Source organism: Rhincodon typus, chromosome 4, assembly GCF_021869965.1.
Source record: "Rhincodon typus isolate 14 chromosome 4, sRhiTyp1.1, whole genome shotgun sequence".
NCBI lineage: Eukaryota > Metazoa > Chordata > Chondrichthyes > Orectolobiformes > Rhincodontidae > Rhincodon > Rhincodon typus.
Genome location: NC_063335.1, coordinates 14639839 through 14658319, shown reverse-complemented (window position 1 = coordinate 14658319; position 18481 = coordinate 14639839). Strand labels below are relative to the sequence as shown.

General features: G+C 41.6%; 1 protein-coding gene across 1 annotated transcript in view; it reads right to left on the bottom strand.

The window, feature by feature from the left end:
* csmd3b (CUB and Sushi multiple domains 3b) overlaps positions 1-18481 on the bottom strand; it is a 1719816-nt gene that overhangs the window by 701418 nt on the left and 999917 nt on the right. Inside the window, 1 exon segment of the mRNA XM_048595770.1 lies at positions 13237-13314. Coding sequence (XP_048451727.1) covers positions 13237-13314 — 78 coding nt within the window.

Genomic DNA, 18481 nt, shown 5'->3' with positions numbered 1-18481 from the left:
GATCAGACAATGGCTTTCAATAGGCAATGCAGAACTTATAATTCCTTGCATTCTAGTTCTTTCGTGATAAAGGTTAGCATTCTATTCACCTTTTTGATTCTTTTCTGTACCAATTGAAAAACAGGTTAACGAGTTGCATACCTAGTCAGCAAATTCCCCTTAAACCTTGCCTATTTACAGATCTTCAACAAAAAAAAGGAACATGACTGATTAATTCTACATCCAATGTACAGGACCTCATATTCACCTGCAGTGAAATCCAATTACCAGATTTGCCAATTCACTTAATCTGTTAAATATCATACGATAATTTTTTGATTTGTTTGACAATGATTACATTACTGCGTATTTTTTTGGCATCACCACAATCAGTTTGACTTTTCCATCCCTTCATCTGAGTCATTGATTAATACAGTCAACAGATGTGCCTGTATCAAATGATGTCTGAAGGTCTATATAAGTAGTCCAATTTAACAGGGTCATCAAGCATGACGTGCCCTTTACAAATTTCTTGTGTCTCTCTCCAATCAGCTGAACATTTTCTTAGATTCTTAAAGCATCACATTTTGAAGGAGACAAGACAGCAGATTACTTAGATTTGGTGTTGTATAATGTGACAGGATTAAGTAATGATTGTAAAGTGAAAGCAACAATTACATATGATTGAATTTTATATCCAGTTGGAAAATGAGAAGATTAGGTCTAAGACTAGGACTCTCAAATGAAATAAATGCAACTATGTGAATTTGAAGGCTGAGCTAGATGCATTGAACTGGCAAATGAGGTGAGGGAATAGATGAACAAACACAGTGATGGACATTTAAATGGATATGTCAGAATACTCGGAATAAGTATACTTGTGCTCTAGTGAAAAAAAATCTAAAGGGTGGATCCAAAATCCTTGGTTGACTCAAGAAGTTACTAAAAGCATTGATGTAATGGAAAGAATCATGAAATTGAACAAGGATGACTGGTTGGAATATAAGGTCGAGCAGAAAATGACTAGAAAGGTTAATCATGGGGAAGAAATTGGAATATGAAAGAAAACCAGGTTGGAACATAAAAATGGATGGAAAGTATTTCTACAGACATTTCAGAAGAAAAGAATAAATAACATGAGTGTCGGTCCCCTAGGGAGTGAGGCTGGGGAGATTATAATAGATAATAAGGAAATAGCGGATGAAATGGGCAATTGTTTTACTTTTGTCCAGAGGATTAAAAAAAATCCTTGTGATAGCTTTAGACTCTAAAGGAACAAATATAACCCCTTCTATTCAAGAAGGGAGTGAGTCAGAAAACAGGAATCTATAGGCCAATTAGATTGACATTTTAATATGGGAAATGTATAAGAATCAATAATTGGAGGACAAAACATTCATTCATCAAAATAAAATCATATTTGACCAATTTGTTGGAGTTCTTTGAAGGAGTAACATGTGCTAAGCACGAAGGGGAACCCATTGTTGTGCTGTACTTAGATTTCCAGATGACGTTTGATAAGTTGACACATCACAAGTTCTTGGGGAAAATCAAGTTCATTGCATTGGTGATAACATATGAGCATGGGTAGAAGATTGACTAACTGTCTGAAAACAGAGTATGCATAAATGAGTCTTTGTGAAATTGACAAGTTATGAGTGGAAAGTCACAGAATCTGTGCTACGGCTTAGGTGGAGGAGCAAAGGCATAGTGTTACAGAGTCATAGAGTTATACAGCTTGGAAACAGAATCTTCGGTCCAATTAATCCATGCCAACTCAACTAAACTACTCCCACTTGCCTACGTTGGGACCACATCCCTCTAAACCTTTCCTATTCATGTATATGTCCAAATGACTTTTAAATTTTGTAACTGTACCTGCATCTATTACTTCCTTTGGCAGTTCATTCTATATGTGAACCATCTTCTGTGTAAAAAGGTTGCCCTTCAAGTCCCTTTTAAATCTTTCTCCTCTCACCTTAAAAATATACCTCCTAGTTTTGAACTCACCCACCCTTGGGAAAAGACCTTTGCTATTCACCTTATAGATGCGCTTCATGGTTTTATAAACCTCTGTAAGGTCACTCCTCAACCTCCTACACTCCAAAGAAAAAAGTCCCACCCTATCCAGCCTATCCATATGACTCAAAATCTCCAGTCCTGGCAACATCTTGGTAAATCTTTTGTAAACCCTCTCCAATTTAATAATATACTTTCCATGGCAAGGTGACCAGAACTGTATACAGTACTCCACAAGTGTCCTTACCAATATCCTGTACAACCTCAACATGATGCCCAAAGACTATACTCAATGGTCTGAGTAATGAAGGCAAGCATGTTAAATGCCTTCTTAACCACCCTGTCTACCTGTGATGTAACTTTCCAAGAATTACGTACTTGAACCCCTAGATCATGGAGTCATAGAGATATACAGCACGGAAACAGACTCTTCGGTCCAACTCATCCATGCCAACTATAGGTATAGATATCCTATTTAAATCTTCTTCCATTTGCCAGTATTTGGCCCATATCCTTCCACACCCTTTGTATTCATATACCCTTCTAGATGCCTTTTAAATGTTGTAATCGTACCAGCCTCCACCACTTCCTCTGGCAGCTCATTCCATATATGCACCACACTTTGCATGAAAATGTTGTCCCTTAGGTTCCTTTTATACCTTTCCTCTCTCACCTTAAACCCATGCCCTCTACTTTTGGACTCCCCCAACCTCGGGAAAAGTTCGTGCCTATTTACCCTATTCATGCCCCTCATGAATTTTGTAACCCTCTATAAGATCACCCCTCAGCCTCCAACGGTCCAGGGAAAATAGCCGTAGCCTATTTAGCTTCTCCCTATAGCTCAAACCCTACAACCCTGGCAACATCCTCTCTCATTTTACAACGTCCTTCCGAGAGGACGGAGACCAGAATTGCATGCAGTACTCCAAAATTGGCCGAACTAATGTGCTGTACAGCCACAACATGACCTCCCAAACCCTATACTTAATCCACTGACCAATAAAGGCAAGCATACCAAACGGTCTCTGTTTGAGAACACAACCCAGGTCTCTACCATTAACTGTATAAGCCCTGTCCTTGTTTGTTTTACCAAAATGCAATATCTTGCATTTATCCAAATTAAATTTCATCTGCCACTCCTCAGCCTATTGACTCAAGATAACACCAAGATATGCAGGAAAGTGTTTTGTGAAGACATAAGAAGTTTGCAGAGAGATATGGATAAGTTGAGCATGTGGACTAAAATGTATAAAATGGAGTGCAATATTTGAAAATATGAAGCTGTTAATTTTATCAGGAAGAATGAAAAAGAGTCTTATTTAAATGGAGAATGACTGTGGAATTCCACAGTCAAAGGAAAATTGGTGTTCCAGTATGCGTCACACATGGTTAGTTTGCAGGTGTAAAGTGTGATCAAGAAGGCTGGTAGGATGCTGTTATTATGAGAGAAATTGAACGGAAAACGAGGATGCTATGCCTCAGTTATATGGGGCATTGGTGAGACCATATCTGGAATACTGGGTGCAAATATGTTTTCCATTCTTAAGAAAGGATGTAAAGATATTTGAGGAAGAAGGGTCTAGACCGGAAATGTCAGCTTTCCTGCTCCTCTGATGCTGCTTGGCCTGCTGTGTTCATCCAGCTCTACACCTTGTTATCTCTAAAGGTTTTAAGTTGGTTTTCTAGACTAGTGTCTGTAGTGAACAGATTGTCTTACAAAGATAGGTTGTCAAGCTAGACTTGTTTCCACTGGAGTTTAGAAGAGTGAGAAGTGACTTGAATGAAGTGTTTAAAATCTTGAATCTTCTTGACAAGATGGGAGGAAATTTCCTCTTGTGGAAGAGTCCAGAACTTGGGGGCAATGTTTAGAAAATAGGGGTCAACCTTTCAGGATAGAGTTGTGGAGTTTTACAGCATAGAAAGAGGCCCTTGGGCTCTTTGTGTCTGTGTCAGTCACCAAGTACCTACTTACTCTCACCCCATTTTCTAGCACTTGGACAATAACCTATGAATACTATGCCACTTCAAGCAATCATCAAAGTACTTCTTAAATGTTATGATAAATCCCATCTCTATTATCCTTTCATGCAGTTGCTTCCAGATACCTATCCACACTCTGGGCAAAAAAAAAAAAAAAAAAATTCTCCTTTAAACTACTTGCTCTTCACCTTAAACCTAAGCTCCATTTGCTGATGCATTAAGTAAGGGAACAAGTTAATTCATTTCTACCTTGGCTGTGCCCCTTATACGTTAGTAAACCTCAATCAAGACTTTTCCAGCCTTCTCTTCTCCAAGGAAAACAGCCTCAGCCTATTTAGGTTCTCTTCATAGCTGAAATGCTCCAGCCCAGGCAACATCCTGGTGAACATCTTCTGAATCCTGTCTAATACAACAGTATCCTTTCTACAGTGTGATGTCCAGGACTGTACACAATACTCAGGTTCTGGCCTATCTAACACCTTACACTGTTCAATTATAATCTCCCTACTCTCATATTCACAGCATTGTCTAATAAAGGCAGGTGACCCAAATGCCTTCTTAACAACCTGATTGATTTGACCTGATGCCTTCAAGGATGTGTGGACATGGACAACAAAGTTTTTCTGAATCCCTGCGCTTTGTAGAGTGCAATCACTCATTGTCTGCTCCCTTAACTTGATAGTCCTCACAAATTGCATCACTCTACATTTTTCATGATTAAATTCCCATTGCTCTGCCCATCTGACCAGCCCATCTAAACTGATTTGAAGATGAAGGCTTTCCTCCCCACTATTTTACACACCAGCAAATTTTGTGTTATCTGTAAACTTAGAATCATACATGACAGAAATAGCTCTTTTGCCCATTGAGTCAGTAGCACCAAAATTATGCTAAATATACACTAGACCCACTATCCAGAATTGCACCCATAACCTTTGAGTGTTATAATATTTCAAGTGCTCATCTAAGTACATTTGAAGATTGTAAGGTTACCCACCTCGACTACCCTCCCAGGCAGGGCTTTCCAAATTCCCACCATGCTCTGGGTAGGAAAGCATTTCCTCAGCGCCCTCTAAACCTCTTGCTTTCCATCTTAAAAGCGTGCTCCCTTGTTATTGGGCCTTAAACTAATGTCAACAGTTGCTTTCTATTTGGTCTGTCTTTCCCCTCATAAATGTGTACACCTCTAACAGTTCTCTCTTTAACCTCTCCACACCAAAGAAAACAATTTGAGTTTATCCAGTCTTCCTTCACATCAAAATTATTCCATTCCAGGCAACATATTGGTGAATCTTCCCTGCCCTCCTTCCAGAGCAATCACATCCTTCCTATGGTGCAGTGACCAGAACCACACAAAGTACTCCACCTACAGCCTAACCAAAATCCTGTGCAGCTCTAACATAACCTTCATGCTCTTATAATCTATGTCTCAACAGATAAATACAAATGTCCCATATGGCTTCTTAACTACCCTATTAACTTGCCCTGTTCCTTTCTGGGATTTGTGGATGACCACCCCATGATCCCTCTGTTCCTCTGAGCTTCCTAGCATCTTACCATTTATCAAGTACTCCCTTGTCTTATTACATTTTCCAAATTGCATCACCTCACACTATCGGGGTTCACTTACATCTGCTACTAATCTGTCCATCTGACCAAGTCTGTTTATATCCTCCTGTAACCTATGACCTTCTTCCTCACTGTCAACAACCCAGGCAATCTTCTTGTCATCCACAACCTTCCCACATTCTCATCTCCATCATTTATATATAACACAAACAATAAGGGGCTCAGCACTGATCCCTGTGGTATGTTACCGGACTCCAGCCTCTGAACAAATAAACAGCCTTCTATGATCACCCTCTGTCTCCTTCACAAAGCAAATTTTGGATCCAATTTGTCAAGTTATCCTGGATACCATGTGCTTTTACTCTCTTTATCAGTCTTCCATGTGGAACTTTCACAAAGGCTTTGCTAAAATCCATATAAACTATATTACTTCACCTACATACTTGGTTATTTCTTCAAAAAGAGTCAACTAGAGTTGTTAGAGATAACACAGTGTGGAGCTGGAGGAACACAGCAGGCCAGGCAGCATCAAAGGAGCAGGAATGCTGACGTTTTGGTTTGGGACACTTCTAGGCTTCGCAGTGGGGTTATAACTCACTCAGAGATAGTAAGAACTGCTGATGCTGGAGTCTGAGATAGCACAGTGTGGAGCTGGAGGAACACAGAACACCAGGCAGCATCAGAGGAGCAGGAAAGCTGATGTTTCCGGTCCTTCTTGGCTCCCGACCCGAAACGTCAGCTTTTCTGCTCCTCTGATGCTGCCTGGCCTGCTGTGTTCCTCCAGCTCCACACCTTGTTATCTCAGGCTCCAGCATCAGCAGTTCTTACTATCTCTAACTCAAGTTGTTAGACAAAATTTTTCTCCAATAAAGCCATTTTGACAATTCATGTTCAAATGGAGATTAACTCTCTCCCCCAGAATTTTCTCCAATAGTTTTCCTATCACTGATGGGAGGCTCACTTCGTGACTTAGCATTCCAAACAACAAAGGCCCAGCATCAATCCCACCATATGACACTGGACAGACTTCCATTCACAAAAAAAACACTTTGATGATCACTGTCTGCCTCCTGCTACTTAGGTAATTTTGGATCCAATTTCCTTCTTCCATTCCAGGCCTTGTTAAAGATTTTGCCAGTGGCGTTGCAGACTATTAACTGTGCTACCAATATCCATACATCTAGTCAGCTCTTTGAAAAACTCAATAAAACTTGTCAGATATTATCACCTTGGCAAAGCCTTGCTTAATCCCTATCTGTCCAAATGGAGATTTATACAAGCCCTCAGAACATTTTACTAAACTACTCTGATGTTTGACTCAGTGGCCTATAGCTCCATGGTTTATCTCTCCCACCCTTCTTGAATAATGATATCACATTAGCTACCCTCTAGTTCTTTGGCACCTTACTGGTGTCCAGAGAGGAATTAGAAATTAATGGCAGGGTCTCTGCTATCTCCTTCCCTGCTTCCTGGAATACCCCTCATCTGGGCCTGGGGATATATACAATTTAAAGCCCACTAAAACATTTATACCTTCTCCATCTCAATTTTAATTTGTTCAAGTATAGCATAGCCTTCAATCCTGATTTATATATCTACATCATTCTTGTTTATTGTGAATACATTTGTAAATTACTCATTTAAAATCTTGCCGACTTCTTCTGGTTTCACTCACATTGTGACACTCAGATCCCTAACAAGCCCACTCTTTCCCTGGCTCGCATCATTCTCTTCATGTATTTTTAAATAACTTTGGATTTTCTTTTTTTTCAAACCGACTTGTGGTTTTCATACCCATGCTTCACTTTCCTAATTTATTTTTTAACGCCTCCACAGCTTCCAATATTCTGAGTCTTCAACATCTACTGACAGCTTCACTTTTTTCCCTTATTCAATCTTACATTCCTCAGTATCCAGGGTTCTCTAAAACCTTTGATCTAACTTTTCACCTTTACAGTTACAAGGTGAACTTTCACTGTTTTGTTTTTTAAAGGCTCCCACTGCTGCAATGTAGATTTTTTTTAACAAGTAACTGCTCCCAATCCACCATGGCCAGATCATAATTTATTATAATAAAACTCAGCTTCACTCAATTGAAATCTTATTTCTGCTCCATCTTTATCCTTTTCTATGATGATCTTAAATCTTACAGAGTTACGGTCATGATCTTGAAAATGTTCTCCCACTGACACTTCTACCTCTTGCTTGGCTTTGTTCTCTAAAATTAGGTCCACCTCCATCCCTTGCCTTCCAGAACGTTCTACATGCTGGCTTAAAATACTCCCCAGGATACATTTGAAGAATTCCACCCCCCTCTAAACCTTTCACTCTTTGCTTATCCAAGTTAATAGTAAGGGAATTCAAATCCCCTATTATTATCCTATTACTTTTACAGTTCTCTGAAATTCGCCTCCATAGCTGTCCTTCTATATCTCCCTAGCTTTTGGGGTTCCACAAAAGATTCCCAAAGAAGTCATTGTTCCCTTTTCTCCCCACATGGCCTCAATTCAGGAACCATCTGAGATCTCATCCTTCCTTATTGTGGTAAGTGATTCCTCGATCAATATTGTGACACTCCGTTCTGAGGAAGGGTCACCGGACCCGAAACATTAACTCTGTTTTTCCCTTCACAGATGCCGCCAGACCTGCTGGGCTTTTCCAGCAACCTTATTTATGTTTGTGACACAAAATCTTCTTTTACATCCCCTTCCTGCTGCACTTGAAAACTCTATAGCCCAGATTATTGAACTGCCAGTCCTGGCCCTCTCTCAACCTTATCTCCATGATAGTAGTGATGTCTTATTCTCATGTGTTGATCAGAACACTCTACTCATCTGTCTTACTTTTGCATGAAAATAAGTTCCATCAAATCATGATGAGCTCCCTTGTGTCTTAGATTGCCTATACATGCTATGTCTGTCAGACTATCTTGACTTTTCTTCTACATTTGTCTGTGCATCACCCACCAAGGTACCTTCACTCCCTACCCCATTCCGTGGCCAAATTTGTTTAAACCTTCACCAAAAGTACTAGCAATTAGGATATTGATCCTGTTGCAGTTTAAATCTAACTTGTACAGGTCTCACCTTCCCCAGAAATGGACCTAACAATCCATGAATCTAAAGCCCTCCCTCCAGCACCAATTCTTCAAGGACAAGTTCACGCATTCTGTTTGCATATTCCTATACTCACTAGCACAAGGATCTGGAATAATCCAGAGACTACAGCCTTTGTTTTCAAACTGCCACCACCTCCCTAAATTTTCATTGTATTTCTCTGTATCATTCCTCATTCTACCCATGTCATTGATACCAGTATAAACCCTGACATCTACCTGTTCACCCTGCCACTTCGGAATACCCTTCGGCCATTCAGTAGCATCCTCGACGCTAGCCCCAAACAGACAACACACCATGCTGGTCTGCGACAGCAGAAATGCCACTCTGTATCCTTCACTATTGACTCTCCTCGCACTATAGCTTTTCCTTTACATCTGCTCCCTCCTTATGTTGTTGGGTTTTGATTGTACTCTGTGGAGGAACTGTCATTCTTACCATTTTCCCAAAGTGAAAGCTGTTCTTGAGTGAGATGCACTGAAATGAAATTAGCATCTCTACTCTGTAATTTAGTCCTTTTTTTTCAGCAACTGTGGCCATTATAAGGACTTGTTTGAGCTTCAAGAATTAAAAGCACAGCAGCTACTCTATTCATCTGAGAGGTAGTAAGAGCAGATTGGCCTTTGATGTGGCTCATTATTTGTTAGCCATGATGTGGAGGTGCTAGTGTTGAACTGGGGTGGACAAGGTCAGAAATCACACGACATCAGGTTATAGTCCAACAGGTTTATTTGAAATCACAAGCTTTTGGAGTGCTGCTCCTTCATCAGGTTTGAAATGCATTTTTACTCAGTGTTAACGTCTGTGTGCTTGGTAGAGGAATTTTTTTTTATTAAATGGTGAGAGTTGTCTCTTTTGATGGAAATGTATAACGTTTTCCATTGATGTTGAATGACAAAATTTGAAAACTGCACAAAGTGGATTTTGATGAATGAATATGGAAGAAACATTATGGTCCATGGACAGGGCATGAGATAGCTGGGAATGGTTGTATCGTGGACAATGAAGAAGGTTATGTAAGAGTACAATGGGAACTTGATCAGCTGGGCCACTGGGCTGAGGAGTGGCAGATGGATTTTAATTTAGATAAATGTGAATTGTTACATTTCAGTAATACAAACCAGGTTAGGACTTATACAGTTGAAGAGGCATTGGTAGTGTTGTTGGATAGAAAGACCCAGGGATTCAGGTACATAGTTCTTTGAAAGAGGTGTCACAGGTGGACAGGGTGGTAGAGAAGGAGTTTGGCACGCTTGCTTTCATTGGTCGGAGCATTGACCATAGGAGTTGGAACGTCATGTTGCGGCTTTACAGGACATTGGTGAGGCCGATTTTGGAGTACAGCATAAAGTTTGGGTTGCCCTGCTATAGGAAGGATATTCTTAAATTGGAAAGAGTATAGAAAAGATTTTACAATGATATTAACAAAATTGGAGGGTTTGAGTTATAAGCAAAGGCTGAATTGGCTAGAGTGTAGGAGGTTGAGGGGTGACCATATAGAGGCTTATAAAATCATGAGGGGCATAAATAAGAAGAAAAGCAAAGGTCTTTTCCCTAGGGTAGGAGAGTTCAAAACTAGCAGGCATAGGTTTAAGGTGAGAAGGGAAAGATTTAAGATGGACCTGAGGGGCAACTTTTTCCACACAGAGAGTGCTGTATAAATGGAATAAACTGCCAGAGCAAGTGGTAAATGCAGGTATAGATACAACATTTAAATAAAGGTACATGAATAGGAAAGATTTAGAGGGATATGGGCCAAATGCAGTCAAATGGGACTGGTTTAATTTGAGAAACCTGGTCCGCATGGATGGGTTGGATTAAAGGGTCTGTTTCTGCACTTGTACAACACTGCAAATAGGGGAATGAAGGGATGAGAAAGGAGGTTTAGGGGTCTTCAAATAACTTGTGGGGCCGTATCAGGAGCTAAGGCAGGCCTTCTCACCTGTCAAATTCTGCACTGGTCCCCAGCTCACAACTGGCACCATGAATCCAAAATACACAGGAAAAGACAAAAGTTTCAGCCCAAAACATATATCCAATTTGCATGGAGTTTGCAAAACACAAATGCTCCAATTTGAAAAGCCACACTCAAGAGGAAACTCCAGCTCCTGCTGTTTACAGTAAGAACTGAAAAAGCTAAACAGCATGGTAGCTCAGTGATTTGCCCTGATGCCTCACGATGCCAGGGACCTGGCCTGGATTTGATTCCAGCCTTGGGCGACTGTCTTTGTAGACTTTGCATATTCTCCCCATGTCTGCTTGGGTTTCCTTCCACTGTTCTGTTTTCCTCCCACAGTCCAAAGATGTGCAGGTTAGGTGGATTGGCTGTGCTAAAACTGTCTCTTAGTGTACAGAGATATGCAGGTTGTGTGGGTTAGTATAACAACAACAATAAACTAGATTTATATGACAATTTTAATGTAGAAATATCTTAAATGAGGATTATTGGGTGGAGATGTAGAAATATTTAGGGAAGAAATTTCAAAATTTAGAACCTCATAACTTAGATGAACAAAGTAAATGTACCATAGCCAAGTTTGCGGATGACAGAAAAATAGAGGAACAATTAAGTGATGAGAATGACACAAAGACTCCACAGAGAGATTTGGAGAAGTTAAGTGAGTGGACAAAAGCTTGGCAGATTGAATATAATGTGGAGAAATATGAGGCTTTGCACTTTGGCAGGAAGTATAGAGCTGACAAATACTATTTAATTGGAGAAAGATTGCAGAAAAAGAAAGCCACTGAATAGAGGGAATTGAGAGTCCTCATCCACGAATCATAAAAAGCTAGCTTCCAAGTTTTGTGGGTATTTGGGAAGGAAAATGGAATGCTGGCCTTTGTTTCAAAGAGAATTGAATATAAAAGAAGGGAGACTTAGCTAAAACTATACAATGGACTAGTCAGACCACAGCTGGAATACTGTAAACAGTTTTGGACACTTATCTATGGAAAGATAAGCTGGCATTGGAGGCAGTCCAGAGAAGGTTCACTCAGCTGATACCAGATATGGCAGTAGTTTCTTATGAGGAGAGGCTGAGTAAGCTAAGTCTGTAATCATTAGAATATAGAAGAATGAGAGGCAACCTTATTGAAATGTATAAGATTCTAGGAGAACTTGACAGAGTCGATGTAGAGAACTTATTTCCCCATGTGAGAGAGTTTAGGACCAGAGGACTTAATTTCAGAGTAAGGGGGTCGAGATGAGGAGAAGACAGACGATAAGATTGAAGGTAGAGAAGAGGATAAATTTCTTCTCTCAGATGGTTGTAATTTGTGGAATTCTTTACCAGAAAGAGTATTTGAGGTTTGGTTATTAACTAGATTCAAGGCTGAGATAGATTTTTAATCAACAAGAGAATCAAGGGTTACTAGGAAAAGGCACAAAAGTCGAGTTGAGGATTAAAAGATCAGCTATGATTTCATTCAATGATGGAAATAACTTTATGGGCTGAATGGCCTACTTCTACTTCTATGTCTTATGTTTGCTAACTGGACTCCAATAGTCAAGCAATTAAGATCGAGCTGCAGAAGTGACCAGAAGTATAAGAATGCAAATTTCTTAGAAGGCTGTACGGTTGTGAGAGGCTCCACAGACAGGGACGTGTGAGGACAAAGATTGCTTTGAAAATAAGGATGATAATTTTAAAATTCCGAAATCATTTTATAGAAGCCAATGTAAGTCAATGAGCACAGAGGCGATGGATGAACAGGGCTTGTTGTGTGTTTTGATACCGACAGTAGAATGATAGATAAACTAAAGTTTGTTGACAGTGAAAGATGAAAGGCCAACTCAGCAATGGATTGGAATAGCCAAGTTTAGACACAATAAATGAATAGATGCGGGCAAACTTGGGGGGGGGGGGGGTTTGTTACAGAAATGCAAATAGCTGAACTGAGTGTGACTGAAAGCTCAGGCTCACCTACCACACCAAGGTTACAAACTGTTTGAATCAGCATCAGACAGTTACCAGGGAGAGTAATGGAGTCCACTGTAAGTATTACTGCAAATATTTGGATTGCTTATACCCGCATTGTGCTGATTAATTATGAAGCATTTGACTTCAAATCACCTTATTTTAAAAGCATATCAACCTTCATTGACAATTTTAGTTAGGACAAGGTATTTCATACAAAACAATTTCTCACTAAAAACAGACATTAGTCACAGTTACATGCTATAGCCTGTACCCTGACTTTTGACGTGAGTTTTCATGCAAACGTAATGATCATCAATGCAAACACGTTGCTCCCTAAGCCTCATGCAAAATAAACATGCAAGAAGCGTTTGAAAAGTCAGACCTGATTTCTCTCACAGGTTTGGAAGTGCACTTTTTTAAAAACAGCAGTTTTCCTCATTCTTGCTCCGAAAACTTAAGTCACTTTCAGTGTTGACGATAAGAACAGTAAGGATACCCATGCACACTGTCACAAAGCTGTATCCATCACAATGACTAGCAACAAAACATCAAACAAGGATAAAGCACAGAAAACGCGTACAGGGAACACATCACAAATGACACACACTCATTTCACTATTCCTCTAGAAAAGGTAACAAAAAAGTAGACTCACAGATAGAAAACTTGTTGCTGGTGTCTTTCCCTGGGAACAATTTAACTCCTCTAGATTTAAAATCTATGGACTTTTTCACTATTTAGGAAAACAAACAAAAATATACATCAGAAGAAACAACTCAAAAGGAAACCGTTTCCTTAAAAAAATCTTGTTATTTAATATGCTGCAGTGTTGTGTTGCACTTTATTGCAAGAAATAAAGAAATGATGTAATTCACAACTCGTTACTCATTTTTTAAAAGAAATCTATGAAAAGATAACTTCAATGGAAAAGAAAACATTGCCTGCTTTTTGCTCAATTCCTTTATTACATGATATGATGAAGGCAATGAGATATTTAGGGCCTCAATCAAGCTCAAGGTCAGAATTTCTGCTACCAAGGTGGCTCAATCTGCCTCTGTTTAAAGCATCTGGTCAATTTTAACTCTGAAAGGGGTTGGTAGGGAATAGCACTGGGCCCATCAATCCTGGAAACAGGTCTTAGACAGCCACAGAGGGAGGCAAAGTTTGAGATGTATTGATTAGAAGGCCTGGCAGTTCTCTGGCACTTTGTCCCAGACGTTTTAAGGAAACTCCAAGGTGCTCAGGCCCTCAACCCTCACACCACTTCACCCACCCATTCTCCAAGATCTCTCATGCCTGCTATTCCAACTGAATGCCAACTCATGCCCCTGTAGCCACTCCCTATGATACCTCATTCTCTCCATGTGCCAACATAGAAAGAACAATTTATAATAACTACTTAGAGATGTCAATCAAACAATGTCAACAATTCACTTCATTTCTGCTCAGCTTATGCCTTCATTGGTCTTAACTGTCTGCCATAATCGAGACAGGAGGAATCACAAAAGTCAAGACATCCACTTCTTTTTTCCAATTTTTTGATGCTTATTTGGACAAGATTAAGAGGTGAAAAGTGTTGGAAGCCAGAAACGACATGAGTTGGCATGGCAAACATGAATGGCCATGGACAGTACCTGCAGGCATCAGTCGATTTTGAGTTGACATGGAAACTTTGATGTTTCATGGAAAGTTCCTGAATCCAGACTATGGTTCATGACTCATTTGAGGGCCCATGACCATTTATGGTCAGCAGCTGGTGCTTTGCAGAAAGAGTGACCTGTAAATTTCCTGGGTGGTCTTTCTGCCACCCCTCCATATGTCCTGACCTGTTCATAATTATATGTGAGGCTGACAAGGCCTACAATGGCCCATCTACCCTCTCACCAATCAAGGCCTTCAAGTGGCTCATTATTGCTAGCTTGCCCACTCCAGCTCAATGAAGAGCTGAGAGGAAGGGGTTCAGGAGGCTGTTACGATGGACAGGGTGTGTTCCCTGCAACTCCAGGTGGAAGGACAGGAAACCCTACTCCAAATTATCCTGTCCTGACGTTGGTTTGATTCCACAAAGTTGTGGAGTATGAGAAGATGCCTATCCTCTGCAATGGAGTCAACAGATGGAGTGCAGGGTTTTTACTTGCAACTTGCATCATGTAGGCAAATATTTCTGGGAATGTGCTTTGGAATCCTAAAAACAGGCTCCACCCTCAATTTGCAAAAGATCCAGATTCTGTGAAAATTCAGCTCCAAGTGTCTATTGTGGTATTTCCTTTGGGTATGTATTTCCTGAGAAGTAGGTAATCCAGTTAGCACGAAACATAATTTTATTAAAGTGCAAAGATCAAAACAAATACACAACTGTACTTGTCCACCCAGTTCTTTTTTGCGAAGTAATTAGTCCTCTGGATACATACGATTCATTCCACTTGTACACAATCAATTAATGTTGTTTCTCTCTCACAGAAAATGCATTTTTTGAAAACTGCCAAGTGAGATTGGTAGGTCAGAAGAGCATGAGATAGAATTGAAGACACATAAACTAATCTTAAATGAATGATTTTATGCTACATTGCTAACCTATACAATGAGATTAAAATATATCTAAGGCTGTTATACCAAGAAAAGCATATGCTAGTTTGTATTTTCAAATGTTATATGGTATATTGTTGCTAATGTTTCATTATTGCACACACAATGATATATTTCTTAATGATGATAAACTTTCTCCCCTTTTTCCAACAATTGCTTCGTATTTCAGTTTATTTGCACAATTTACTTACTTTAATACATTCATTTTATGTTTATACGTTGCTTGTGTGAAGAAGCCAGCTTTAGAAGTTTTGTAACATATTACAAAGCAATGTGCTATGACTGTGAGTCGTGGAGATTAACTCATAAACATTGTTCCCCATATGGAGAGTGCCGGACGTTGACATCCTGATTTGGAGAACTACCTCAGGAGAGTCAGCCATTTCCTGCAGGAAACTGACAGGTTAATTATCTGGAATTATCCTTAGACTTCTACTGAAGGTCAGCTCCAAATCTGTGCCAAATTCAGATCAAGTTAATTTCCTGCTGAGACAATGGTGCGCTGTGTATGGTATCACTACATCGATAGCATAAGTTTCATTCAGATTCTTGTGCTATTGTGGCATTGTGTTGAAGGCACCTCGTTTATCCATTTTCTTTTTCAGTACTCACATCTGAAGGAGTGTGAAATATATCTACTGAGGTACTAGACAGAAACCTAAACCCTTTTTTGAAAGATTATTGACTTAAGCTAACTACTGCCTTTCAGGAAGTGACAGGTTTGAGTTTGTGGCTTTCAGCAGCGTGGATATTTGATACTGTTTTTGGAATTCACGCAGGGTGTGGTCTGTGAAGAGGTAAAATGAGCAGCTCAGCCTGTGTCACCTTCTTGAGATACCCTCTTGAGAATCCATTGCGAGAGCCAATAAACTGAAACAGCTATTCCCCCTGAAAGGCTTCTGGAAGAACACAGCAGGCCAAGCAGCATCATAGGAGCAGAAAGGCTGACGTTTCGGGACTAGACCCTTCATCAGAAAAGGGGGAGGGGAAGGGGGTTCTGAAATAAATAGGGAGAGAGTGGGAGGCGGAAAGAAGATGGATAGAGGAGAGGATAGGTGGAGAGGAAACAAACAGGTCGAAGAGGCGGGGATGGAGCCAGTAAAGGTGAGTGTAGGTGAGGGGTTAGGGAGGAGATAGGTCAGTCCAGGGAGGACGGACAGGTCAAGGGGGCGGGATGAGGTTAGTCGGTAGGAGACGGGGGTGCGGCTTGTGGTGGGAGGAGGGGATAGGTGGGAGGAAGAACAGGTTAGGGAGGCGGGGATGAGCTGGACTGGTTTTAGGATGCGGTGGGGGAGGGGAGATTTTGAAGCTTGTGAAATCCACATTGATACCATGGGGCTGCAGGGTTCCCAAGCGGAATATGAGTTGCTGTTCCTGCAACCTTCGGGTGGCATCATTGTGGCACTGCAGGAGGCCCAGGATGGACATGTCGTCTGCAGAATGGGAGGGGGAGTTGAAATGGTTTGTGACTGGGAGGTGCAGTTGTTTATTGCGAACCGAGCATAGGTGTTCTGCAAAGCGGTCCCCGAGCCTCCGCTTGGTTTCCCCAATGTAGAGGAAGCCACACCGGGTACAGCAGATGCAGTATACCACATTGGCAGATGTGCAGGTGAACATCTGCTTGATGTGGAAAGTCTTCTTGGGGCCTGGGATGGGGGTGAAGGAGGAAGTATGGGGGCAGGTGTAGCACTTCCTGCGGTTGCAGGGAAAAGTGCCGGGTGTGGTGGGGCTGGAGGGGAGTGTGGGGCGGACAAGGGAGTCACGGAGAGAGTGGTCCCTCTGGAAGGCAGATAAGGGTGGGGAGGGAAAGATGTCTTTGGTGGTGGGGTCGGATTGCAGATGGCGGAAGTGTCGGAGGATGATGCGTTGGATCCGGAGGTTGGTGGGGTGGTACGTGAGGACGAGGGGGATTCTTTTTTGGTTCTTATTGCGTGGATGGGGTGTGAGGGATGAGTTGCGGGAGATGTGGGAGACACGGTTGAGAGTGTTCTTGACCACTGAGGGGGGGAAGTTACGGTCCTTGAAAAACGAGGACAACTGAGATGTACGGGAGTGGAATGCCTCATCCTGGGAGCATCCCAGGCCCCAAGAAGACTTTCCACATCAAGCAGATGTTCACCTGCACATCTGCCAATGTGGTATACTGCATCCGCTGTACCCGGTGTGGCTTCCTCTACATCGGGGAAACCAAGCGGAGGCTTGGGGACCGCTTTGCAGAACACCTACGCTCGGTTCGCAATAAACAACGGCACCTCCCAGTCGCAAACCATTTCAACTCCCCCTCCCATTCCTCAGACGACATGTCCATCCTGGGCCTCCTGCAGTGCCACAACGATGCCACCTAAAGGTTGCAGGAACAGCAACTCATATTCCGCTTGGGAACCCTGCAGCCCAATGGTATCAATGTGGATTTCACAAGCTTCAAAATCTCCCCTACCTCATCCCAAAACCAGTCCAGCTCATCCCCGCCTCCCTAACCTGTTCTTCCTCCCACCTATCCCCTCCTCCCACCTCAAGCCGCACCCCCATCTCCTACCGACTAACCTCATCCCGCCCCCTTGACCTGTCTGTCCTCCCTGGACTGACCTACCCCCTCCCTAACCCCCCACCTACACTCACCTTTACTGGCTCCATCCCCGCCTCTTCGACCTGTTTGTTTCCTCTCCACCTATCCTCTCCTCTATCCATCTTCTTTCCGCCTCCCACTCTCTCCCTATTTATTTCAGAACCCCCTTCCCCTCCCCCTTTTCTGATGAAGGGTCTAGGCCCGAAACGTCAGCCTCTCTGCTCCTATGATGCTGCTTGGCCTGCTGTGTTCATCCAGCCCTGCACCTTGTTGTCTCGGATTCTCCAGCATCTACAGTTCCTAGTTCTCAGGCTTCTGGAAGACTTCCTCTCAGCATCTTAAACAAACTCTGACCAGACCCCAAAGGAAAGCCGCATGTTTCTATTGATCCGGCTACTTGTATAATGGAAGCCGGAGGGAAAGCATTTTGGAAAATTCCGTATCTTATCAATTTATTCTCTGATATTTGACAACTACTTTGGCCAAAGTGTCATTTTTTAAAAAATTAATCTCCACAAATAAATTTTCCTTATTGATTTTCTTTAACTTTTATATGAAAATGTGTGTATCTCACGGATAGATAGAGAGAGAGAGAGATAGTAGGAACTGCCGATGCTGGAGAATCTGAGATAACAAGGTGTAGAGCTGGATGAACACAGCAGGCCAAGCAGCATCAGAGAAGCAGGAAAGCTGACGTTTCGGGTCTGGACCCTTCTTCAGAAATAGGGGAGGGGAAAGGGATTCTGAA